The sequence below is a fragment of the Centruroides sculpturatus genome, unplaced genomic scaffold, assembly GCF_000671375.1.
Source record: "Centruroides sculpturatus isolate CEXI.00-Female unplaced genomic scaffold, Cexi_2.0 scaffold208, whole genome shotgun sequence".
NCBI lineage: Eukaryota > Metazoa > Arthropoda > Arachnida > Scorpiones > Buthidae > Centruroides > Centruroides sculpturatus.
Window position 1 is genome coordinate 89,217 of NW_019385210.1, and position 27,579 is coordinate 116,795.

The window sequence follows — 27,579 nt, forward strand, 5'->3', positions numbered from 1 at the left end:
GAGGTATAAAAGAACGCACCCTTTATTACATTTTATGTTGTACGAGAGTTTTACCCAATTCCCGAACAGTGTTAGAGTGAACCCGTGCTATAAAAGCACCATGTTATATAGGGGATGTTCCCAATTCTCAAACAGTGTTAGAGTGAATCTGTGCTATAGAATTGCCGTGTTATATGGGAGTTACCTGTATATATTGTAAAAACTGCTTACAATACTGTATAATTAAATAACTAGCATTTATTTTCAAATTATTGTATAAATATATTCATTTAATAATCTATCATCAACAATTTAATGTAATTAATCCCTGAATATAATTGTTTCATAACTAATGCTAGTGTGAGCCGCCGGGGAGGTGGGGAAGTCCTCTCCTTCCAGCCACAGGTCGGTGAACTACTTTCTTGTCAAGGATGGCGTTTCATTCAGTTACGCGTTACACGAGTGGAGGGGAGTCGNTGGTTCCAGGAGAACGACGTAAGTCGAATTTACTCATCAGCCATAGTTGTAAAGTTGCAAAAATGTTTGGCTATTTTATTATTATAAACAACTAATCTTAAACACACATTCTGTAATCCTCTTTCTGTTTCATATTATATCTTAAGATATCAAGTGATTTCATAAAAATCAAAATATTACACATTATTTATCTTCAAAGTTATTTAATTAATGAATACATTTCGCTATAATTTTCAAATAATTCTTATTATTAAAAAATTTTTATTGATATAAAAAAACACTTACTTCAGTTTCTAAAATATAACTGTACAATTTATTAAGCTGTTGAATTTGTTCATTTTCTTTTCTTTCAATTCTCTCCACAGTTGTTCTAAGTGCATGACATTCTTCAGCCATTTCAACAATAGCCATAGTTAATACATCAGTAGGAACTGTTGATTCAAGAGGTTCAATATCCAAAGCTAATCTTATAGTCTCCATTATATTCATTTTAAAATTATCAAACTGAAATAAAACTATTATTATTAGAGTTTTAAAATTTTAGTATAATAATTCAATTCAAAACTTTATTTAGCATTTTAAAACTTTAATTATTTTATATAATTTATTAAAATAAATTGTCCTTTGGAATGTTAATTTTTCATAACTGATTATTAGCAATAATTCTCTTATTTTTCTCATTATTAATTTAGAAATTTCCATACTCACTATTAAATATTAAGTTTTACCTCATCTTGAACTTTTGTAATTTTCATTTCTAATTTATACTTTTCTCCCTCAACAATATTGAATTTTTCTTCCCAATTTTTAACAGAAGATCTCAATTCTTTCTGAGCCTATAATAACAACAATAATTAAAATTTAGAAATATTACTTATTATATTCATAAGTACTGTACATTTTTGTTCTATTCATTACAATAATTAATAGTAATAAATATTAAAGAATTTAAATAAATTGTAATTAAAATACTAAACTAAAATTACAAAAGTATCTTTAAATTCACTTTAAAATATTTAGAAAACTATTGAAATTAATATATAAAATTAATTTCAGTTTTAAAAGAATAGCACATTTTTAATTTTTTAAAAATTATTGCAAATTAAAAATAATTACATGATAGATGGTTGTTCCTCAATGATAAATAAATTTACCTACTCTGTATATAAAAATAAATAAATAAATAAAGTCATCCTTGACCTATGTTTACCACTGTCTGCACATTACAGAAGAAATCCATTAAAAAGAATTAGGTTAAAAACAACAAATAAAAAGGTACATATTTAATAAAACAGTATAAAACAAACAATAATAAAATTAGCCATAGCATGAACAATGTATAAGTATATAAAGTAAAATAAGATAAAAAATAAAACAAAAGTCTAAGCTAGGCATTACAATATAAAATATATTTAAGAATTTCTTAAACAATCTTCTAGTTGAAAAGTATGAGAGATTGCTTGATAAGAAAAAGATCTCTGGGTGAGACAATTAATAGAATGGAGGGCAAAGACAAAAATGTGTCTGGGTAATGCAACTAAAAACATGTAAAAAAAATTTTGTCCAAAAAATAACACTGGAAATGTTTAAAATTTGAAATATTTTGATCATATCCTATTCTAGCCTTTGACAGAGGAACATCTGACCTGGACCTTGAAACTTCATTGCAGTCAATGTATGGTAAATTTGAAAATTTATTTACAGATGAACACATTTGTATGAATATACATGATGGCTGTTAACCATATCATTAAACAATAATCAACTAGAAATTAGTAAAATAAAAAAAATTGCTCGGAGAACTAATTGATCAGAGATGCATAGANTATTCCCGACACCTCCACGGCCGAGGATCAAACTGAGCTTACTTAAGCCTGTTTGATTCCCTTCACAACACCAAACAATCTTACAAAAATCGTCCGATGTCGGACTGACCCATACATCCGGAACATCCGGGAATTTTACCCGTCTACGCGCAGAGATGCCTTTGTTACCTATGCCTACTAACCGCTTTCGTAAAGCCACCGCAATCCGGTATGGGATAAACCGTTTCGGGATCCACCCTCCAGTAAGTGTCCAGATGTTTTTCTTTTTCGGTCTATTACCGAAAATCGAGTTGTAATCATCCGACCCGTTATTCTGCTCCGTCTGTGCCGACGTCGGGGGCAGTGGAGGAACTCTCCTTACTCTCCCGTCCCATCTTCCGCGATCGTACAGCTGTCGCAGGGACGGAGTTTGAACCAGTTCTCCGAATCTTCCGTCGGAACCAAGTATTATTCTTACAGTGAAACTTCGCTTTTCTACTACATCTGGCCATTCCCACCGGACATCTAATTTGTCATCCGGGGAAGACTTTTCCACGAGAACCGTATCCCCGATGGTATGTCCCCTTTTCCGTGCTTCCACGTTGTAAGGCACCGCATACTCTTCTCGTTTTATGTCCGTATGCTTAGTTGCGATATCGTGAGCCGATTTGATCCGATCTACTTCTACATTCTCCCCTTCTAACATACGGGTCATTTCACGCGTCAACCCTACGGTGAAATTAGTCCCCTGATCGTAACAAATCATTTCGGGAAAACCCGTCTGTGTAAAGAATCGCAAAAATACCGAACAGGTGACCAGCGATCTCATCCCTTCTACTTCTGACAAGCGGTTGCATAAACTGATTATGCCAACTGCGTATCGACGACCGTTAGCTGACAAGTGATCAATCGGTACAACCACGCCTATGGTAACCACTTGAAACGGGGTTGAGGATCGAGCAAGTGGTGTAGCTGGGGTCCTATCTAGGACTAAATCAGGCGCACTTACTTGGCACCTACGACTATTCCGGCAGTACTTCCGGATATCGGTCGCCATTCCCGGCCAATAGAAGCCCTCGCGCATGCGACTTGCCGATTTCCGACTGCCTAACTGTTCACCGCACGGAGCTTTGTGTACTAAATCTAGCACTTCCGCTCTCCGATCTTGGGGAACAACTATCTGCTTAATGGGCCTGCCGAACCAACTATCTAGCCGATATAGTATTCTGTTCTCTACAGTTAACCCATCTTTCTTACACTTAGCGGCCTCCCACAATCGAGAAAGTGACTCGTCCCGGACTTGAGCGTCTCGTAATTCCGTTTCTTTCTCATTTTCGTCACTATTTTCACTGCACCCCGCCTCTGAGAGAGGTTCCGGTTCCTTTCCCCGATGGTTTCCGTTCCCATCTACCTTTGAGCCCTTTATATGTCTTTCTCCCTTCTCCTGGAGTTTCCCTTTTCGGTCTAATAACATCCGGTGATCCCCTTCTGATACTAGAGCGTCCGTGGGTTGGTGTAACTTGTCTGTTACGACACGAGTCACCATCGCCGGCTCACACGATACTGTGAGGTCTTCCTCCCACAGCCCTACCGGGATCATTACCGAATCAATCCGGTGACCGAAGGATCTGCCCTGTTGGGTTTCACCCTCCGTTTCCGTCGCCAATCCGATGACCGAAGGATCCAACTCGTTAGCCTTGTCCCTTCGTTTCCGCCACCGATCCGGTGACCGAAGGATACAACCCATTGGACTTCCCCCTTCGTTTCCGTCACCAATCGGGTGATCGAAGGGTCCAGCTCGTTGGACTTCTTCCTTCGTTTCCGCCACCAATGATTCCCTTATGACCGAAATCTCATCCCCAGAATCGACTATAACCGAAAGACATTTCCTGTCGCCTACCGGCTTGATTCTTTTAGGCGCCTCCTTGACCTTTGGTCGGTCACACGCCGTTACCCTCGCTACCGGAAGTTCGTCTTTTTGGGATGTCTTGTTCGTAGTTACTACCCGTGCCCGTTTGGACTCATTGGATGCCTTCCGCTTAGGACAAGCTCTCCTCCAATGCCCAGCCCTGCCACAGGCACTACAACTAGCCTTGGGGGTCCGTTCGACCGAACTCTGTGTCGAGGGAATGGATCTCCTCGTCATTCCACTCTGAGAATCCCGTCGCTCTCTAACCTCCTCGCTGTTACCGGCCAACCTACTACCTGACACCTCCCCAAACTTCTCTGTGACCTTAGCTACTTCCGCCGGCTTTCCCCATCCCTGGGAACCTGAGTCGTCTAATTCCCTCTTACCGACCTGACCCGCCGAGCTCTGCGCCTCAAAAAGCCGCCTATCTTGCTCTAATAGGCGTTTCGCTTCCCTCAACTCGGCTTCCGGGCGTTCAAGCCGTAGTTTTTTTCGCTCCGCATTGATTTCTGCCAACCTGGCCTTGGCCTTAGATTCGATTTCTGTTTTCTGCCGGTCGGATTCCGCTGCCCTCACCTTGGCCTCAGATTCGATTTCTGCTTTTTGCCGTTCTGTTTCCATTTTCCTCTCCTCGGATTCCGCGAGTTTAACCCGTAGTCTAAGCGCTTCAATGTCCTCCCGAGATTCACCTCCCGGCCCTCCTGCCTTTCGTCCCTTGATCGGCCCATCATTTTCCCACTCCCCTGTTTCTAAACCTCGCGCTTTCACGCGTTTGGGCATCTCTGCGGTAGCGAATAAAATAAAGTTTTACCTGGGTCAATGATTGCCGGTGTTGTTCGGTTCCTTTCGTCGCAGATCAGCCTTTCCGATCCTTGGTAATTCGAAGTACGTAATCCTGTCGTAATCCTGTGTAATCCTGTCGAGTCTGCGCCAGTCAAATTAAAATACTTCTTCAGAGTCAGTTGAATTTAAAACTTGTATATATATTAAAACAAAAACGTATGTACAGTTACAATTAAAGTTCACATATAAGAATTACAAACATTAGATATTAACAAAGTTCAAAGTAATCATCCACTGCTACAGGTTCGTCGGAAAAGCACCTTGCGACGCACAAATTCAAAGTCTACAACAACACAACAAGATGAGACGATCTTCTAAGACAGCTCCGGCAACTAAGGTCAACGTGAGTTCATTCTACGAGTCCAAAGCGAACTAAACTTCCCGCCAGAACTTCACTGCTTTTATAGGATTGAAGCTACCTTGAACTCCACCAATCAGCATCTACCAGCTGTATAAGACGTCCGCCGATCGTCCGATGTTTCTTAACCAATCAGCGGTCGAGTTTTCAAAATGTTCTGATCGCCGTTCCCATGGCGACAACGGTCGTTCACGAAAAAGGCGGGAAAACCGCGCGCTAGATGATTTTCATTCCCGACAAATGCATTAAAGAATCAGCATCAACAACTGTTTTAGTAATAATAAGTAATAAGATTTTTGTTTCATTTTCTTATTTTCAAGAGATACAACTTTGCAATATACTGACATACAAATTTCATCTGATTCTGTTGGTGCATCATTCATCAGCCAGTCAAACATGAAGTGATTGCTTTACCATCATTTTATTTATTTTTTCATGTTTTGTAAAGAATTTGTAAGGTTTATAAAATGTGTATATATGTGGATTTTTGATTATTTGAAAAGGTTCTTCAATATTTAAAAAGCCCAAAAATTTCAGTTGGCACATGAGAAAATTTTTCATTATAGATTTGGCAATTTTGGCATATGCACTTAAAAAGATTGCCTACCTCTGTCTTACAGAAACATGTTAAAATTAAAGGACATGTTCCAAAATACAAATAAAAAAAATTGTCATATTACATTCTCTGATAAAATAATTGTTCCAGCATTTTCAAAATTAGAGTTGTTGTCAAATGGGAACACACAAAGCATATGACCATCAACATANCGATTATTTAATTTCATGTTTTGTAATTTAATCATATTTCTAAAAGTGTTTTAATACTACTTTAAATTAAAATTACAGTATAAAATTTCTTGAAAAGAATTTTTCCACAAGAGATATATCAATTGTAATGTTCTGGATAAAGTAAATAAGAGATTCTGATTTCTGTGCAATTATGCCAAATAAAATAGTTTTTATTGCAAGTAAGATAATGCACAACTGTGCTATTTATTGCTATCACAAATGCCATTTGTCTACATAATCCATCACAGAAAAGTCACTTAATGATGCAATCAGAGATTTCTCCCTAATGAAATCGAATAATGCAATTCTACAGTCTGACACTAATAGCACTATAAAAACAATATTAATTAATTTTCGCATCGTTAGGTTAAAACCTCACAATTAACTTCTGTAATTGGTTTATTTATAACTTAAATGAAAGTATGAAAAAGTGGAATTTTTATAAATAAGCTTTTGACTCTTTCAATAATTATTCATATAAATGTTTATATATTTAATTATTGTAAAGCAAACATTAATTTACCACTTCCTATTAAAAAAGTATAAAATATCAATACAGTCAAATTAAAATACTTCTTCAGAGTCAGTTAACTTTAAAACTTGTATATATATTAAAACAAAAACGTATGTACAGTTACAATTAAAGTTCACATATAAGAATTACAAACATTAGATATTAACAACGTTCAAAGTAATCATCCACTGCTACAGGTCCGTCGGAAAAGCACCTTGCGACGCACGAATTCAAAGTCTACAACAACACAAGATGAGACGATCTTCTAAGACAGCTCCGGCGACTAAGGTCAATGTGAGTTCGTTCTACGAGTCCAAAGCGAACTAAACTTCCCGCCAGAACTTCACTGCTTTTATAGGATTGAAGCTACATTGAACTCCACCAATCAGCATCTACCAGGCCTTTGTTACCTATGCCTTCTAACCGCTTTTGTAAAGCCAACGCAATCCGGTATGGGGTAAACCGTTTCGGGATCCACCCTCCAGTAAGCGTCCAGATGTTTTTCTTTTTCGGTCTACTACCGAACATCGAGTTGTAATCCAACGGCACGTCATCCAGCTCGGTCTGCGCCGACGTCGGGGAAAGCGGAGAAATTCCCCTTACTCTCTCGTCCCCTCGTCCACGATCATACAGCTGTCGCGGGGACGAAATTTGATCCGGTTCCCCGAGTCTCCCATCGAAACCGAGTACTATTCTTACAGCGAAACTTCGCTTTTCTGCTACATCCGGCCATTCCCACCGGACATCTAGTTTGTCATCCGGGGAAGACTTTTCCACGAGAACCGTATCCCCGATGGTATGTCCCTTTTTCCGTGCTTCCACATTGTAAGGCACCGCATACTCTTCTCGTTTCACGGCGGCGTGTTTACTTGCAATATCGGGAATCGCTTTGATCGGATCTATCTCTACATTCTTTACTTCTAACCTACGGGTCATTTCACGCGTCAAGTTTACAGTGAAATTGGTTCCCTGACCGTAACAAATCGGTTCGGGAAAACCCGTCTGCGTAAAGAATCGCAAAAACACCGAACAAGTGACCATCGCTGACAGCGATCTCATCCCTTCCACTTCTGACCAGCGGATGCCTAAATTTATTATGCAAACCGCGTTTCGACAACCGTTAGATGACAGGGGATCAAACGGTTCAATCTTGCCCACGTTACCCACTTGAAACAGGGTTGAGGACCGAGTAAGTGGTGTAGCTGGGGTCCTATCTAGGACTAGATCAGGCGCTTTTACCAAGCACCTAGGACTATCCTGGCAGTACTTCCGGATGTCAGTTGCCATTCCCGGCCGATAGAAGCCCTCGCCAATGCGACTTGCCGACTTCCGACTGCCTACCTGTCCACCGCACGGAGCTTTGAGTGCTAAATCTAACACTTCCGTTCTCCGTTCTTGGGGTACAACTACCTGATTAATGGGTCTGCCGAACGAACTATCTTGCCGATATAGTATCCCGTCCTCTACAGTTAACCCATCTTTCTTATGCTTAGCGGCCTCCCACAATCGAGAAAATGAGTCGTCCCGGACTTGAGCGTCTCCTACTTCTGTTTCTTTCTCATTATCGTCGCTATTTCCACTGTACGCCGCCTCTGAGAGAGATTCTGGCTCCTTTTCCCGATGGTTTCCGTTACCATCTACCCTTAAGCTCCTCACTTGTCTTTCTCCCTTTCCCTGGAGCTTCTGCTTTCGGTCTACTAGCCTCCGGTAATCCTTCTCCGATAACAAGGCATCCGTGGTCTGGTCTAACTCGTCCGTTAAGGCGCACGTCACCAGTTCCGACCTTCGCGACCCTGCGAAGTCTTTCTCCCACAGCCCTATCGGGACCGATACTAACACCGCATCGATCTGGTGACCGAAGGGCCCAACCAATTGGATTCTCCCCTTCGTTTCCATCACCGAGGTAGGTACCAACGCCTCTCTTATAACCGAAATCCCAGCTCCAGAGTCAACTATGGCCGAAAGACAGTTTCCGCCACATGCCAATTTGACTTTATTCGGCGCTGTTATGACCTTTGGTTGGTCATACGACGTTACCCTCGCTACTAAACGCCTCTCGTCCTGGGAATTGTTACTAGTAGCCGCGCCTGTTTAGGCTCACTATGTGCCTTCCGTTTCGGACAGTTTCTCCTCCAATGGTCCGTTTTCCCGCAGACGTAACAACCATTTTTGTGGGGTTGTTCATCTATAGTCTGCGTCACGGGACTAGATTTCCCTTTTGTCTCTCTCCACGAGTCCCTTTGTTCGCCGTTTTTATCGCTTTTGTTTGGGGACGTACTACTTGACGCTTCGTCAAACTTTTCTATAAACCTGGCCAATTCCGCAGGTTTGCTCCATCCCTTCCCTTCCTGCAGTATCACATATTTCCTTGCGTCATGAGGTAGGAGCATCTTTATATGGTCCGCTACTGTTAGCTCAACAAGACCTTCTAACGTCTCCACCTCTCTACTATCTACATAGTATTGATAAAGGTCTTTCAGGCGCGACGCAAATTGCGGCCATGTTTCTCCCGGGTAGCGTTCTGCCCGCCTAAATCCCTTTAGGTATTCCGCAGGTGAGAGTCTCAACTCTTCGAGAATAAACTCCTTCAAGGAAGGGTAATGTTTGACCTTATCCACTGATAATCTTGTCAGTGCCGCTTTGCATTTTTCCGATAGCACGCTCAAAACTATTTGTCCCTGTAATTCTGCCGGGACCTCGTATGTCTCCAAAATCACTTCGACCATACGAAACCAAGATGGTAATGCCTCCTCCTCTTCCGGCATTTTAGGCAATGCCGCCTTTACCCTACGAGCGTAATCGTCAAAATTTGCTTTGCCGATATTATCCTCTGCGTCTCGGGTCCCCTTTTGTAACCTATCCCGCTCTAACTCAATTTCCGCCTTTCTGACCTCAGCTTCGAATTTCGCGAGTTCAATCCGAAGCTTAAGCGCTTCGATTTCTTCCCGAGATTCGCATCCCGTGCCTCCTGCCTTTCGTCCCTTGATCGGCCCATCATTTTCCCACTCCCCTGTTTCTAAACCTCGCGCTTTCGAGCGTTTAGGCATCTCCGTGGTAGCGAATAAAATAAAGTTTTACCTGGGTCAATGATTGCCGGTGTTGTTCGGTTCCTTTCGTCGCAGATCAGCCTTTCCGATCCTTGTTAGTTCGAAGTACGTAATCCTGTCGAATCCTGTGTAATCCTGTCGAGTCTGCGCCAGTCAAATTAAAATACTTCTTCAGAGTCAGTTAACTTTAAAACTTGTATATATATTAAAACAAAAACGTATGTACAGTTACAATTAAAGTTCACATATAAGAATTANTGTTCCTCAATGATAAATAAATTTACCTACTCTGTATATAAAAATAAATAAATAAATAAAGTCATCCTTGACCTATGTTTACCACTGTCTGCACATTACAGAAGAAATCCATTAAAAAGAATTAGGTTAAAAACAACAAATAAAAAGGTACATATTTAATAAAACAGTATAAAACAAACAATAATAAAATTAGCCATAGCATGAACAATGTATAAGTATATAAAGTAAAATAAGATAAAAAATAAAACAAAAGTCTAAGCTAGGCATTACAATATAAAATATATTTAAGAATTTCTTAAACAATCTTCTAGTTGAAAAGTATGAGAGATTGCTTGATAAGAAAAAGATCTCTGGGTGAGACAATTAATAGAATGGAGGGCAAAGACAAAAATGTGTCTGGGTAATGCAACTAAAAACATGTAAAAAAAATTTTGTCCAAAAAATAACACTGGAAATGTTTAAAATTTGAAATATTTTGATCATATCCTATTCTAGCCTTTGACAGAGGAACATCTGACCTGGACCTTGAAACTTCATTGCAGTCAATGTATGGTAAATTTGAAAATTTATTTACAGATGAACACATTTGTATGAATATACATGATGGCTGTTAACCATATCATTAAACAATAATCAACTAGAAATTAGTAAAATAAAAAAAATTGCTCGGAGAACTAATTGATCAGAGATGCATAGAAGAATTACCAAAGTATACTTCTGATGACTACATTTTTCTTATAATTTTGCAAAAGTGCCCAGACAAGGTATGGCATCTATCAAATATGATATCAAAGTACCATAATAAATAAAATTATATTTTAAATATCTATATAACATTAAGAAATTCATTGCTGTTTGACATGGATTGACACACAATGACAGAACACAAAAATAAAAATCTCTTAATTTATGTAAAAATTTTTGTTTTGAAGAATCTTTGAAGTATTTTGTTTAGGAGCTATCTTATTTTTGCCTGTACATTTCTGTAAGTGTATCCTTCAAGCATTTTGGATCGACATTAACTGTAATTTTTGTCAAACAGAATTTTTTAAATTTATCTCCTTGCAGACCTGTGAAATAAGTAAAGATAGGGGATACTTTGAGTTTTCTGATTTGATCTTTTTGCAGATCAAATCAAAAAATAGATTTATACGACACTGCAAATTCGTATATAACACTGAGAAACTAATAATAAAATTGCAATAACTGAGCAATGGAATGAAAATTAATAATATATTAAATCTGAATAAACAATAATTATAAATTATTTTTTTAAATTAAAGTTTTTCAGTTCAAAATGTTAATGACAAATCAGGTTCATGCACTTTTTAATACTTTTCTACAGAAATTTAATATTTGATGTATCTGATTTATTATATGCAAAAAAATATCTGCCATAACTAATTCCCTTTTCCACCTGTGAGTGTTATTGTGCACACTTAATAATTTTATTAGTCAAATTTATTATTATTATTATTATTTTGTTATTTCTCTAAATGACAAAATATTAAATTTGAAGGCAAGAAATATGAAGTTTAATTAAAAAAAAAGGAATTTTATTTTTTCATTAATGTACAGTGAAAGAGCTAAGAAATCTAAGCAATAAATAAAGCATTTAATTAATAAAATCTAGAAAAAACAAAAATAACTGGTATAAGGAATAGTAGAGAGAAAATACTACACAGTGTGTTCTGTGAGGAAGTGGCCATATTTTTAGTGTATTCTAGAGGCCTGGGAGATCCAAAAATGTCCTATAAACATAGCCTTTCAAGTGCATTGTTTCAGTGATAAAAGGGTTTAAAGTTCAGACAAGCTATCCCTTAAGGTGCTGCAGAATAGCCTCCATCTTGCTGCCCTTCAACTTCTTACCATCAAAACTTTTTGTTTTTACAAAAATGTATGGTTTGTTTACATTTCTTTGCACTTTAGTACAGCAAAGAATGTCCTTAAGTCTCTAGAACAAACTATAAAAATATTGCCACTTCCTTGTGAAACATCCTGTGTATACAGTAATTATCTCCATCCAATAATACCAATCTAAATACAGGTATACCTCACCTTATGTCGGTAATTGGTTCCAGGAGAACGACGTAAGTCGAATTTACTTGTCTCCGAATCTACTTATCAATAGGCTAAACCGTAAATTACCATTCCCGGTTCTGTATTTTATTTATTAATGCAGTATTAATAATATATGGTTAATAAAAATCTATTTTAAGCTTACAAACAAATAAATTTTAGTTTTTAATATAGTACAAAAAAAGTAATCTAAATTTACGAATGCATGTACTGTAAATACAGTGCATACTTGTATATATTTTAATATGATTTTATGTGCTTTAAACGTTTTTCTAGTGATATTACGACTTCAATATTTGTGGCGGACAGACGTAAAGTCGAATAAAATGACTTAAACTTGATTTTTATTTTTCCATATACTTTTTTAACAAGCGACGTATAATCGGGAACGACGTAACTCGAGGTATGCCTGTACAAAATAATACATTAGAATTTATATTTACCAAAATTTAATATGAAGATAAATTAAAAATACAATTAGATATTAAAAGTAATTTCTCAGCAAAATGTGTTGGCGTTGATAGCATTAATTAATTTTAATCTTATATTAAAAGAAAATTTTTTTTAATTAAAATATATTAAAATAAATTCTCTCATATTTACTTACTTTACGACAAACTAAAAGAAATTCTTCTAATTTATTATTATCAATTTGTAAATCTATAATTTCTTTTTCTAAATCTTCATACCGTGATTCTGTTAAAATCATACTATCTTTAAGTTTATCATTTAGTTCTGATAATGTTTTTATTTCATTTTCTTTTGTTCCAACTTCCTGCATTAATCTTTCTTTGTCCTCTTCAATTGACTTAATTTTTTCATTACTATCAGCAGCTGAACTTTGTGGAATTTTTTTAAATTCTTCTATTTTTCTTGTTAATTTATCATGTTGTTTAAGTATTCTTTCAACATATTCATTAATTTTTTCAATCTCTATTTCAGAATTTATAAGAGAATTTTCCAAAGTTTGTTTTGTTTCTGTCTGAATATTTTCTGTTTCTAAAGAATCAGTATCCAAAATTTTACAATATATATCATTTAAACATTCTTTAAGAATTTGATTTTCTTGTGTCAGCAAAGCAATTTTTTTGTTACTTTCTAAAAGAGTCATCTTTTCTGTATTATCTGATGTCTTTAGTTCCTCCTTATTTTCATCTGTTGCAATAATCAGATTATCCATAGTGTTTTCACTTTTTTTTTCTTCTGTTTTCAATTTGAGTGCTTTTAAGGATACTATTTCTTTTTTTAAAATGTCATTTTCTTGAATAATACCTTTCATTTGAGACTCTTTCTTAGTCAGTTCTTTCTGACTTTCTTTTAGTAGATTAGCCATAATCCGTTTATCTTTTTTTAATCTATCTAAATCGCTTTTTATTTCAAGAAAATTTATTTCTGATATTGTTCTATATTTTTCAATTTTTCGGTCATTTATCTAAAAAATGAATAAATAAATATAATTAAAAAAATAAATAAAAATTTTCAATATAATTAAGCAATAAATTAACAAAATAATGTAAACTAAATCAATAGAAGTTTTGTTTTGTTCCAGAGCGGCTGGTAACAATTACCAGCCGCTCTGGAACAAAACAAAATTACTGAAAGGCTGCAACGAACAATAGAAGTTTAGGATAATCTTCTAAATTTTATTTAATAAAACAAACTGTAATAGCTTTTCAATTTATTTTTATGTTAAAGTTTAATAAATTAATAATACAATGTTGTCCAGAAATAAATAATATCAATTTAAATAATCTGCAACTCTCACTTTGAAATGATCTTTTCATTATGTATTTGTAAAATTTTAATCATTATCATTTAATAAACGAGACAGTTAAATTACCTATCTTTAGACAAAATCAAATAAATTTATAACTATTATAACAATAGTTTTAACTCTGCAGAGTATGTGCTGTCAAAACAATCACATGAGGTTATATCTGTTAGATATAATAATACTAAAATTGCTTTAAAATGTGTATTGGTTGTCAAAAGTTTAATTTAAAAAGATTTGTTGTATTTCTATCAAAATGATAATGTTTTTTAAAGCATGAGAAGAAATATTAATTTTTAAGAGATTTTAATAAAAAAAAAGATTATACAAAAATAAATTTAAAACGAAACCTGCAATAACTGACTTACAAATATAATGAATATTCTATAAACATATATTAACTATGTATGCTTTAACATTCTTTTGTACATTTTGGTTTACAATAATAGTACCATAATGTATGAAAACAATTTGAATATCATAAAATACTATACTGAATGTGATACTAAATAGCAGATACTTAAGAAATTGGACTGAAAAGGACAAAAATGCATATCCCTATATGAGAAAGTACCTGTTGTTGAGTTTGGCTTCTGAAAAAATTATTACATAAGTTTCATTGAATGATGCAAGTAAAGGAAAGTGAATAGAAAAAAAATGATTTAAAATAATTGATAATATTTGTTCTGTAAATAATTTCTGCTGGATTGTAAAGGTTTTGGTTTTGAAATTTTGCTTTATAAAATTTTTATAAGTATATTTATATAAATTTGTTTCTTTGCTTACAGAATTATATAAAGAGTCTAATGTTAGAATTAAATGAGGCTGTCTTTGTTCTAGGCTTTTATTTTACTGCTATAGGTGTTAGACAGGGTTGTGTTTTGAGTCCTGTTTTGTTTAGTTTATATCTAAATGATTTAATTGAACAGATAAATAATTCTGATTATGAAGGTATAGATGTGAATGGCAATAGTGTTAAAATATCGGCATATGCAGATGATATAGTTTTGATTGACTCCATTAGAGGTTTACAAGGATTTATTAATATTTTGGATAAATATTTACAGTAGAGCATTGATTTTCCAAAAGTCAATCATCCGAAACGTCAATCATCCGAAAGATTTCCAGTCGGCAAATTTAAATTTTTGCCAGTGCTGTGGAGCTTCAATCTTTGGCTATGTCTTGGGCTACTCAAATATTTTACATTTTTGATACTAAATTAACATCTGAAGTATAATTTTTTATTGTTTTTATATTTTTCAATATATTTATTTTGTTTGTACAAAACAAAAAACTAATTTTTAACGATACAATAGTCTTTGTTAGGCTTAACATCAATGAAAATTCAACGCGAAGCGACACGCAACGGATAAAAATTTCAACATCGGATACGTTAAACTATTTTTTCATACATAAATCGGTTATCCGAAATATCAGTTATACGAACAACCCCAGTCCCCAATTGATTCGGAAAATCGACGCTCTACTGTATTAGAAAATAATATGAGTTTGAATCTTATAAAATCTAAAATTGTTGTTTTCTGTAATGGAGGTAAACCTGCAAAGTTTGATAAATGGTGGTTTAGAAAGGTTGTAATACGAATAGTTTGCAATATAAATATCTGGGTGTTATATTTAAGTATAATGGAAAATATAAATCCCACATTCATATTTCTAAAAGGAATGCTTTTATTAAAACTGATAGAGTTATCCAGATGTGTAAATCGGCTAAATTACATAATTTGAGTGATTGTTTAAAAATTTTTAATTCAATTGTTATTTCATCTTTGTTATATGCTTCTGAGGTATGGGGATATCAATCTGATGATTTAGATCCAGTTTTGACTATTTTTATTAAAAAGTTATTTCGTTTATCTCAGTGTACCCCAAGATATTTAATTTTTATGGAGTGTTCGCTATTACCTTTTTCCTTTGAAGTATTAAATAAGTGTTTGAATTGGATTTTTAGAACAATAGAATTGGATGAAAAATGGAGTAAAATGTGTTTATGTTATGTTTTAAATAAGAAGGATTTTATGTGGACCAAAAGTTTAAGGAATATTTGTATTAATAATGGCATTAATTTTGATGAATTATTAAATAATTATAACTGTTGTCCTTTACTGAAATTAAATTATTTTGATAACTTTATTTTGGACTTGAATTGGCATATTACAATATTTGGTACAAGTATTTAAATAAATCGTTTTTTTGACCGTTTTGTTTATAATAACAATTTCTCTTATAATACTAGCTCTACGATAACACAAATTAGATGTAACTCTCTTAATTTTTTGAGAATTATTGTAGAGATATTTGCATACATTGCCAAGGTGATCAGTTATTGGATGCATTTCACATCATAGCTAGGTGTACTAGTTTAGAAAAACTTCATCAAAGTACTTTTGGTGTCTCTACTATTTTGTTTGAAAAATTTTTGGACCTTATTTGTAATTTACACAATTTTGATTTAATTATTTTTATTCAGAAGGTTAAACTATTATTCAGGTAATTTTATGTTGATTTATTTTGTTTCAGTGGTCATTTGAGTAGAGTGATGTATATTCTGATTTGTTTTGCATATTGAAGCATTCGATTTTGCCCAGAGGTGGCATTAGTTTTTCCTTTAACTGTGTGTTCATGGCTAAGAAATTTTGGGAGACTATCCGCTGTTTGACGTGATAATTAACTCCTTTTTTTTGTCTTATAGGTGGGTGTAGTTAATTTTTTTATATAATTTGTTTTTTTATTGTTTGGATAGTTCTCCCCATAATTTTTATGTTGATATTTTGTTTAAAATATTATTTCTTAGTATTGGTTTTGTATAATTTGTATTTTATTTATGTTTATTCTGCTTTTTTGTTCTCTGTATTAATTCATGAATTGTAATATTACTGTAGTTTGTATTGTATATCTAATGATTTTGTTGTATGTATTCACCGCATCATGGGTTTTTCCAGTATGTCTAAATAAATAAATATTTATATAAAATTTTAAGAGAATTTTCAAAATGTGATTTGATTCACATTTGACAAACTGAATATCAACTTGAAATTATTGCAGCTGCAGCAAAATATAAATTTTTAAATTATCAGGACTTGGGTTCACTTGCAAATTTCTTAGGAATTCTGAAAATTCTGACTCAAAAATTTCACTTGCAAGTCAAAGTTAACTCAATATTTCCCATTGCCATAAGTACATGCAATTCCTCATTTACAAATCATCATTATAACAAATATGCATAACCAATCTTTCACTATTCTCAGTAACATGGTCAATGGTCAAATGCACAAAGTTGCTAGATTACGTGATAACTGAAAACTGGACATGTGGTACAAATAATAAAGGTTTCATGACTGTCATTTGGATGACTTTTTGGTTACTTAGTTTTTTCTGACAAATATTTTAATTATATGAATTTAAATGAAACTACTTATAAGTATAAGCTTATTAACAATAATTAAGTGAACTATTATACTTTTAATTTTGTCAAATACTTTTAGTTTTGTAAAATAATTAAATACAAACAAACCATACAGCAAATAACTTCTATGAATGGATTAATTCAGTACACTGATACAACAAAATAATTAGCAGGAATGGAAAATAATTTAAGACATTTTATAATTAATACTTTTAAATTATAAAATTTGTAAAAATGTAAATTAATTAAAAGGTTAAATGAATTTAGACCCATGATTAATAAATGTATTGTAGCAATCACATCATGCTTGTTTTCTAATTTTACTACTGAACAGTATTTCATGTGAGAGCATTTAGTGCAGAGAATCAGGCAAAATGCACTCAATGAAGCTGCCTGAAAGAGGATAATCTATAAACCTTGATGACAATACATTCACCTTAAATGGCTCATCAGTTTCCAAATGCAAGCTATTGAAATATTTAAATGTATGAAAGACAGAAAACAGAAATAATTCTTTATCTTGTAAACATTCTCATCTATTACACTTTAAATTAAGATTTGTATTTTTGTAAGTAAGGAATCCAAATCAAAATCATAAATATGTATTTAATTATATGAAATCAATGACTGTCAGGAAATAAATTTTTTAAATTTAACTTGTAACTCTTTGTATTTGACTATCATTCCTAGATCCACAAATAAAAATGACTCAGAATATTTTAGATCTACTGCAAGCCCTGAATTACCAATTAATTTATAAATCAAACTGAATAATAAAAGTATTTAATCTTCTAAACAAACTTAAAATATTAAAATCATTTTAAAGATTATATTCATTTCAAATATTTCTTACTGAAATCTTAATAATTATTTTATTAAATGTTGAAAGTATAAATTATAGTAGTATTAAACAATTATTTTTTAACACAATGTTATTGAAATTTAAATAAAACAAATTTTAACCTCAACTTAATAAATTTATTATCTATCATTATGTGGTTTTTATGTTACTATATTTATGATAATTTAAAACATGAAAGCAAATATAATTCTGACAATACATCATTTTAAGATAAAACATTTAAAAATATAGAAAAGACAATTAAAAATCAATATATCAGATATAACAAATTCTGACAAATTTTTATGTACTACTACAGGCATACCTCGACTTACGTCGTTTCGAGTTACGTCGTTCCCTATTATACGTCGTTTGTCAAAAAAGTATATGGAAAAATAAAAATCAAGTTTAAGTCATTTTATTTGACTTTACGTCTGTTCGCCACAAATATTGAAGTCATAATATCACTAGAAAAATGTTTAAAGCACATAAAATCATATTAAAATATATACAAGTATGTACTGTATTTACAGTACATGCATTTGTAAATTTAATTACTTTTTTTCCGATCTATATTAAAAACTAAAATTTATTTGTTTGTAAGCTTAAAATAGATTTTTATTAACCATATATTATTAAAAATGCATTAATAAATAGAATACAGAACCGGGAATGGTAATTTACGGTTTAGCCTAGTGATAAGTAGATTCGGAGACAAGTAAATTCGACTTACGTTGTTCTCCTGGAACCAATTACCGACGTAAGGCGAGGTATACCTGTATATGATTTAAAGTTAAATAGAAAAACATGCTTAAAAGTACAAAGAGAATAATTGTTCTTTTAGCAGTATTCTATGGGTTAAACTTTCCTAATAGTATTTGTGAAATATTGTTTATATAATATATTTGTTTGCTAGAGTGATGCTTTTATAGAAAATTTTTTGTTCTCTATAAAAGCATTATTGTATTTATATTATTAATACATAAAAAATTGTTTTTAAATAAGTGTTTGATGTATACTTTACTAAGAATTCATTTCTTAAATTTCAATAAAAACATATTTAATAAGTATTTGCTTCCTTTTCATCTCAATAAGATAAATACATTATTTTTGAGACTTTTGGCACCAGGTTATTTCCATATTTCTGAAAGAAATTCAAGTAAAATGAGAATTTTTCTAAGCAAAAACAATTATAATTATATGGGTTAATCATAATTAAAAATTAGGTGTTTAGAGCACTTTGTAGAACTATGGGAGAACTCTTGATCAAATTTGATACACATATTGTGCTGAGTATGTGATTTTAAATTTTCTGTACTCCAACCATCATTGCCATACCTCAGACCCCCTTTCATATGTATTTGCCATATTTTTATGCTTAAAAATATGGCGAATACATATTTTTAAGCATAAAATATGGCATAAAATATATGGCAGCATAACCTTCTCCTGCCCCTATCCCCACTACCAAGTCTATGCAGGATCATCTGCAATGACCGGGATAAATTCTCCACTTTAGAAAAATCAGGGGTCTATGCTGTACATACCACTGAAAAATCTTACAATGAGAATAAATATAAAGTACATTGGGACCACAACAAGAATGCTTGCTAGCCACCTAGCAGAACACCAAGATGATGTAGTGAAGGGAAGGCACACTACAGAACTTACAAAAAAGGTGCTTGAGCAGGATTACAACCCACTATGGGGACCCAAGCAACAATGCTCAAGTACTGCAAAAATCAAAAACTTGTCTTTATATGGGAGTCCCTTCTCACGACAACCTCAGATGCATGCAATACTCCAACTCTCAACCTGCCAAATGCATGGGTCACGTTGCATAAGCAGTTAAACAATGACCCTCATCCGCTGTCACATTACTAATGTGGGCCTACATCCACACATACACCACTTTGCAACATATGTATCACATTGCATGCACAACTTTGAACACGTTTGAAAATTAGTTGCTTGTTCTTAATGGTTTTACCAAATATTTTAATTTGAAAATATGTGCTCTGTTCTTCTTCTCAGTATATTCTGTATGTTCCTCTAAAATATTTATTCACACGACGACGACGATTATAAATTTGTTGAAAGTATCATACTTGCGATAAAAAAGCACTTATAACACCAAACTCAGTGAACTCTTCATCCTACTATACAATATTTGGCGTGAATATCAAATCTATAGTATACTAATGGCTGAATTTTGAAGTAAAACTTTTTCCTGAAAATGAAAACCATATATTCAAGATAACATGTATACAAATTTAATTGAAATTTGCCCCATAATTCCTTCTATTTCTTAATACTGTTCTTTAATTATGATTACCCTGTATATTAATTTTAAAAAATGTAATATACTGTACTTATGCCATATGATTGGATAAAAATGTTTGCATCTTACATTTGGACCTCTAAAAGGTCATACCAAATGAATCCTGTTCAAGAAACTGCTAAAATTCTAAAATGTTTATATATTTTCTTAAATATAGAATGAACTTGTGATTACAACACAATGAAAGTAGCTGTATAATAAGAATTTATTTCTGGTTTATTAAATAATTTTAGCAAGTAGTTTTTTTATCATTTTAAAAATGTCCTGACAATTTCATATTTCCTAAAAGTATTACTGCAAATTATACTTCCTTAAAATAAAACTTAATATATTTTAATATAACTTAATGTAATAAATTCAAATAAATAAGTTTCATTTATATTGAATCTAATTTGTTTATTAATAATAGATTTTTATACATATATTGATATATAAAAATCAATTATACAGTAAAAGATCTTTATACTGAAGATTTAGTCTTTACATATTTACAGGGTTCATACTAAAATTTTTGTTTTAAATTCCATGACTGTCCTTGACACTCACATCCCTTACAGTATGCACATTGACAAAATAAAACAACATTTGACTTACTATGCACATATGTTTTGCTTTTCCAATGTTAATTAGTTAATTAACATTAGAGAAGCAAAACAGTTATTTAATTAGTTATTTTTTTCTAATTAACAGTTATATATTTTTTTATAATTGCTGAATTATTAAAATTTAAAATAAAACATATTATTAAAATTCTGTTATTATCCATAACTATAAATCTACAAGGCTTTGAAAAATAGAAAAAAATCAATTATTTTTTATTATTCATTAACAAATTCTATATAATCCATGTACAAAAGTATATATTTATTAAATTTATCTCTTAATAAATTTCCTGAACTTTATAAAATACTAATAAACTGAAATAAAAAAAAATCAGAAATTGTTTTGTTATGCAACAAAATTATTAAAATAAAACATGATAAATAATACTATTTAAACTATTTATCATTTTGTGTACTTTGTAAATTTTTTGGAAAAATTTTGGACCCAGAAAATATTCTGCACCTCTTTTCATGAGTTGTATTGCACCACATTACTTCTTGCTGACTGCAGATGGCTACACTACACTTAGTCAAGCATATTGTCAGCAAAAAATCAACAAGGCAGCCAAGGAAGCAAATTCCCTGACTTTTTGACAATTTTTATCAAATTTCCTGACATTCCATGACTTTTTCTGAACACTAATGAAAATCCCTGATTTTTCCTGACTTTCCAGGTGTGTAGAAACCCTGTATTTATCTTTTCATGTCTTTAAAAATAATATTAAATATTTTTATAAATTTAAAATAAAACATACATAATAAATAAGATTAATTTGAAACTTAATAAAAATCTGTAGTAATATAAATAAATTTTACTTACATTTTCACATTTTCCCATACTACATTTTGCACTGCTTGATTTTCTCTTTGTCAAAATATCAATTTCTGATTTATTTTGATTATTATCTATTTAAATTAAATACAATTATGTATTATATTATTAAATTATATTATATTTAATAATATGTAATCAATACCTGATTTGTTTTCCTTCTTTGGTATGACTGGGAAGTTTCCTGTATCACTATTTCTCCTCTGGTTTAAAGGTGAAAGATTTAAAGGTGGAGGCCAACGATCTTGCCATTTGGTAGTTGGTATTTTCACTGGAACGAATGTAATTTGCTTAGATAGATCATCACTGCCATTTTCTACTAATACTGGTGAGTGAATAGATGGCAGTTTTGGATTACTAGAGGCTGGTCGTTTTTTTCCTTCTTTGTGTGTCAACATGATAACAAAAAACAATTGTTATGTTTCTTAAACAAAATTTCAAATATCTGAAAAGAAAGAAAATTATATATATATATATAAACAAGTTTATTACAGTAGATAAAAGCAACAAATTAAAAACAATTATAAACTTTATAAAATTGTATTAAAATAATAAAATCTTTGCTAAAATTTTCCTGAATTTATTATATTATTCTAAATGTTCATTGGGCTACAATTTTCAAAAATTATAGACCTATAAATCCTACTGGCATCCATCCTTAATTTCAAAAATGGAGTTAGATAGATGACAGTCAAGACCAGATATAGAAAGCTTAGGGGCAGGAGGCCTAGATTAACTATTCAAAAATTTTCTCCTGAATGGAATTAGATAAATGACTGGCATGACTTTATTATTAACAAAAAAAGTATGATGTACAGGGACAAAACACCAATAAAATTGAGAGCATGAAAAACTACAGCCCAACATTGATACTATGCCACCATAAACAATTGCTCATTACTATTGTTTACAATGTGACTTATTGAAGAATTTAAAGTTTTGAGAAAAGCCTAAGAAGTTTTCTTAGTTACATGTAATATACTAAAAATTATTAATTTTCATCTAAGACATAATATCTGATTTTTTCAATGAGCTATTATCCTTATAAATTATCATAATATTCACATTTAATCCAATTTAATTTAATTGGAATATCATTTTATCAATTTTAAAAAATTGCATGTATTTTAAAAATTTATTTTATTAAAATAAGTTTAAATATTTTTTAAGTTTAAACAGAGTTGTTTTTACAAATTAAAATAATCTTTTTTTTCATTTTTTCATTTATATCTTTACAGTATGTTATTACAACAGATATTTCTATCAGCTTTTACCATCTGAAATTCTTAAGCAAATGAATAATAAAGTTCTTTAATGGATATCTTGACAATATGAAAATCACATAAAACGATGAATTAAAAACAAGGTTTTTAAGTTACTAATAATACTGAAGCAGTTTTATCATCAAATTGAATCTAAAAATATATATTACTTTGAAGTATTGATTATTGCAAGGCTACAAATGACTTACTGGAAAATAATGTAAGAAATCGAAAGAGCTATGTCAATGAAATAATTTATTACTTTTTATTTTTGGAATTGGATACTTAGTATAAATGAGATGATTAACCAGAAGCTAAAGGTTGTAATCCTATTCAAATGTTCTAAGAATAAATATGAAAATTTTTTATGTAAGTTATTATAATCTTTATACAACTGTTAAAGGATAGCATGTAAAATTGGCTCTACTCACTGGAAATGATACAAATAAATTTAGGCAAAGGACACATGTTATAAATTTTATTTTAACATTATTTAAACATACAAAAACTCATATAAGATGTTGAAAGTGGTGTCCTTGTGTATCTATGTACATTTGTGTATGCATAATCATGTTCAGACTGACTTTATATGAAGTACTAAAGTTAACAGCTTCAATGCTTCTAAAAATGATTTCCTTCAGTTTTCATATAATGTACTTCTGGGATTGGTCTCATATACTTTCTCTTTTAAATAGCCACTATAAAACTGGCTTCATTAATATTTCATAAAAATTCCCCATAAACTTTCAGCATGATCAAAACAATGTGATGCATCTTCTGCACGGTCACAAACCTTGTATTTCTGGTGCATTTGATTTTAGAGAAGTAAAAATTCATTGCCAAAAATGCAGTACTTCTCTTAAAAACCAATTTTTGATGGCTCCTGTGAAGTAAGTATTTTGGAGATATTTGTGAACTAGGCTTAATTTCCTAACACACTGGGTTGAATATAAAATTGACTTACTTAAACCAAATAACCGGAGCATTTATGTTCTATTATTGTGAACGTTTTTGATGCCCCTTCTAGGCTCTTCCTCAGGCTTATACATATATTTGTTCCAAGCTGGCCATTAAATTTCAAACTTCATTTGAAGGCATTCGATTCAGGACGCCAAATGCGCATGTGTTCCAAGACATTCAAATATCGAATAATACGATGGGGTTTCGAAATGCACACAAGTTTCAATTTAATGAAACTATAGAAAATCCAATAGAAAATCAAATTCTATTGTCCAGTAAAACCTGCCATATATAGAAAGGGACATCTCTTTAAAAAGTCCACTGTGATATCCAGATCTGTCGCATAAGACGAAAGGGCAGTTGCATATTTATTATGTAGTATATCAGACTTATGCTCCTTTAATCTTACCCCCAAAGAATGTTTGGTGGAACCAACATATATCATTCTTTATCCTATCTGCCATCTCTTATAGGAACATTAATAAATGCCCAGTAATCTTTCGAGATTAGGATGGTCTTTTCTATTACATAGTATGTTGAAAATAATGGGCATTTTCTGTACACTATATGATCCCACATTTCGTAGAAGCCCGAGGAAGAGCCCAGAAGGGGTGTTGAAAACGTTTGCAATAACAGAACATAAACACACCAGTTATTTGGTTTAAGTAAGTTGATTTTATGTGAACTAGGCTGATGTTATATATAAAACATTCTCTCCGTAAATTATCCAGTCAAAAATACTTATTATTATTTATATAAATTACAGCCAAATGATAGATCCAAACCATTGACTATCATAAAACCAGCAAATTATTCTGTTGACTAAATTGTTGATCTAGCAGTAACTTATGATGTCAACGTATTTAAATAATGCCAACATTGAAACACATACAGGTATCCCTCATATAACATGGTAGATATGTTCCAAAAAAATGGTGTTATGTGAATTCATGTTATGTGAAAAAAAGGACCAATGCAAAACATAGGGTTACGTTCCAGAAGTTAACAAAAGTATACTATTCTTTCTTGTTACTAAGAGAAATATGTTTATTAAAAAAAATTAATACTTTATTCCCAATCAAAAATTAACTAACAAGCACAATTAAAAGTACTGTATGATGCATTTATGTTAATTTTAGCTAAACAAGGAAGTTTTCTTTTTTTAAAATATCATTATCATTTGAGCTTTATTCTTGATCTTAATCAGAATGATTAATGTTTGCACTTAAAATTTTTATCATAAGTTTCTATGGATGACAAAATAAAAATATGTTATTAATTGAAAATTTCTTCTAGTGAGTCATATTTGTCCAGTTGAGTACCAAGCAATTTTTTTGAGAATTTGTGCTAAAATATCAATTGTTAAGTATAGAGATACCACTGTATTTCATTCATAATTTTTATCAATGATTACTTACCTATGGCTAAAAAAAAGTTAATAACACTTATCTAAAAATGTTTAAATAAACTTTATTAAATATGAAGATTAATCTATAAAAGCAAAAGTTAGTGACAGTCTTAAAGGCTAAAGTCTGAAAGCAACGATAATAACACCTGGTTGATAGGAAAGCTAAGACAAGGAAGAAAAATTCTACTATCAGTTTTCATTAAAGTACACTTAACAAAAGGCACAAAACAAATTGAAAATATCAACCTTCAAAAATTTGTGGGCAAATTTGAGACAACACATATGTTTACTTGAATAAAAAAAATATTGAACAACAAAGTTTATAAAAACATCGAACAACAAAGTTAAGCCCAACTTCATGCAACCTGTTGTGAATGGTTTGGATGGACACAAATGCATCCGTTGATAGCAACAGGTGACTTTGGATATCACGTGTCATGGAAAACAAATCCTGATGGGCCATTCACCAAATCTATGCACCGTATCATATGCCAGCACAATCCACTCCCTCTTTAGCATGTTCTGCATCCATCATGTCACATATTGCTAGATGGTACTCACTTCATGACTAACATGCGTGGCAACTGTGCGCATTGACAAAACAGGATCATGCAGCTCCACAATACAGTCTCATTCTCCAGCCATCAACTGGTGGATCAACTCCAAGACATTTTCTATGTTTTTTTTTTTTTTTTGAAAGTTCAGCTGCCGTGAGCCATCACCGATAACATTTATGGTACAAACTGGCACTGGTCTTTCTAGCCTGATACTGGATACCACATGACCTGATTCATATGCAAACTTAAGCAATTATTTATGGTGACATCGTCACAATGCCAGCCAGCAATTTTTAATCTAATTTAAAAATATATGCTCTCCACCTGAAATTAGTACTGTAGTGTCATGTCCCTGTACATCATTCTTTTCCTTTAACAATAGAGTTGTGCCGGTCATCTATTAACTGCTTTCAGGGGAAAAGTTTTGAATTGGAATAATGTAACAGTTTGCATCGGAAGTTCGTATATAGTTAATCGGGACCTCCTGCCTCTAAGGTTTCCATATCTGGTCTTGCCTTTCATCTACCTAACTCTGTTATTGAGATTAAGGAAAAATAGACAGATAAAGTGGAAAATTTTTTAAAATTGCAGCCCAATAATGAATTTATCTTCATCAGCTAAAAATGGAACATAACTAGATAAGTATATTTCTTTACAAATTTGAAACCATGTCTTCCTATTTTCTTTGTTTTTTTCAGCACAATGAAGTGCATTAATTAGACACAAAACAGTTTTTTCATTCTTTATTTATTCATTGGTCAATATGCATTTTGGGTAATTGAACATACATTTTGTAACAGTTGACCGAAGAGGAGTACCAGAGACCCAAAACACGTATTGACCAAATAATAAATAAAGAATGAAAGTTTTTTAAAAATGAAATGAATATGCTAATTGAGAAAAGGAGATTATATGTGAATGCTGAGTAAGGGATTTGTCACTCCCAGAATCATAATAGAGCATATATATTAAATTTTTCCCTTTATTTAAAATTTAAACTTATTAAAAGTATAACAAAATAGTATTTTTAAACAATGTTACTTATATAAACAGTAATAATTAAACCTTGTATTCGTAAGAAACTGAAGTAGCAAAGCAGAATTAATTAATCTTGAATATCATGCAAATAAAATAAAGTATTATTAAAATAAAAGATCAATTCTCAAATTCTGAAGAAATCAATCTGAAAGCTTAAACATTATTGATCAAATTACATCTAAACTCTGTTTTTATTTCATTTAAAACAAGAATTCTATTAAATCTTCATATCAATTTATCAATAACATTAACATTATTATTTGTCCATATAATTTTATGAGAATTGCAACATTAAATAAATGCATAGCAGTTAATAAAATGTTTCTGAAATAGAAAAAAGATCGTCTTAAACTGCTAATTGCATCGCCGAAACGGTTAATAAAACATAAATAATCAAACTATCTCACCAACATCTGATTATCGTCTGCAAATCATTTTTACAAGATTGGAATTTCGAGGAGATGCGCCCTCCTTCGTCAAAATAT

At 31.9% G+C, this 27,579-nt stretch overlaps 1 protein-coding gene across 1 annotated transcript; it reads right to left on the reverse strand.

Moving 5' to 3' along the window:
* Window positions 1-717: 717 nt before the first annotated feature.
* Window positions 718-27,553, reverse strand: LOC111636168 (girdin-like). The gene is made up of 6 exons (XM_023381362.1): window positions 27,502-27,553; window positions 22,015-22,314; window positions 21,858-21,943; window positions 12,666-13,490; window positions 1,185-1,292; window positions 718-960 (listed from the first exon to the last, which is right to left on the reverse strand). The coding sequence occupies exons 2-6, from the start codon at window positions 22,265-22,267 to the stop codon at window positions 718-720; spliced, it is 1,515 nt and encodes a 504-aa protein (XP_023237130.1). The 5' UTR covers window positions 22,268-22,314; window positions 27,502-27,553.
* Window positions 27,554-27,579: the final 26 nt, after the last annotated feature.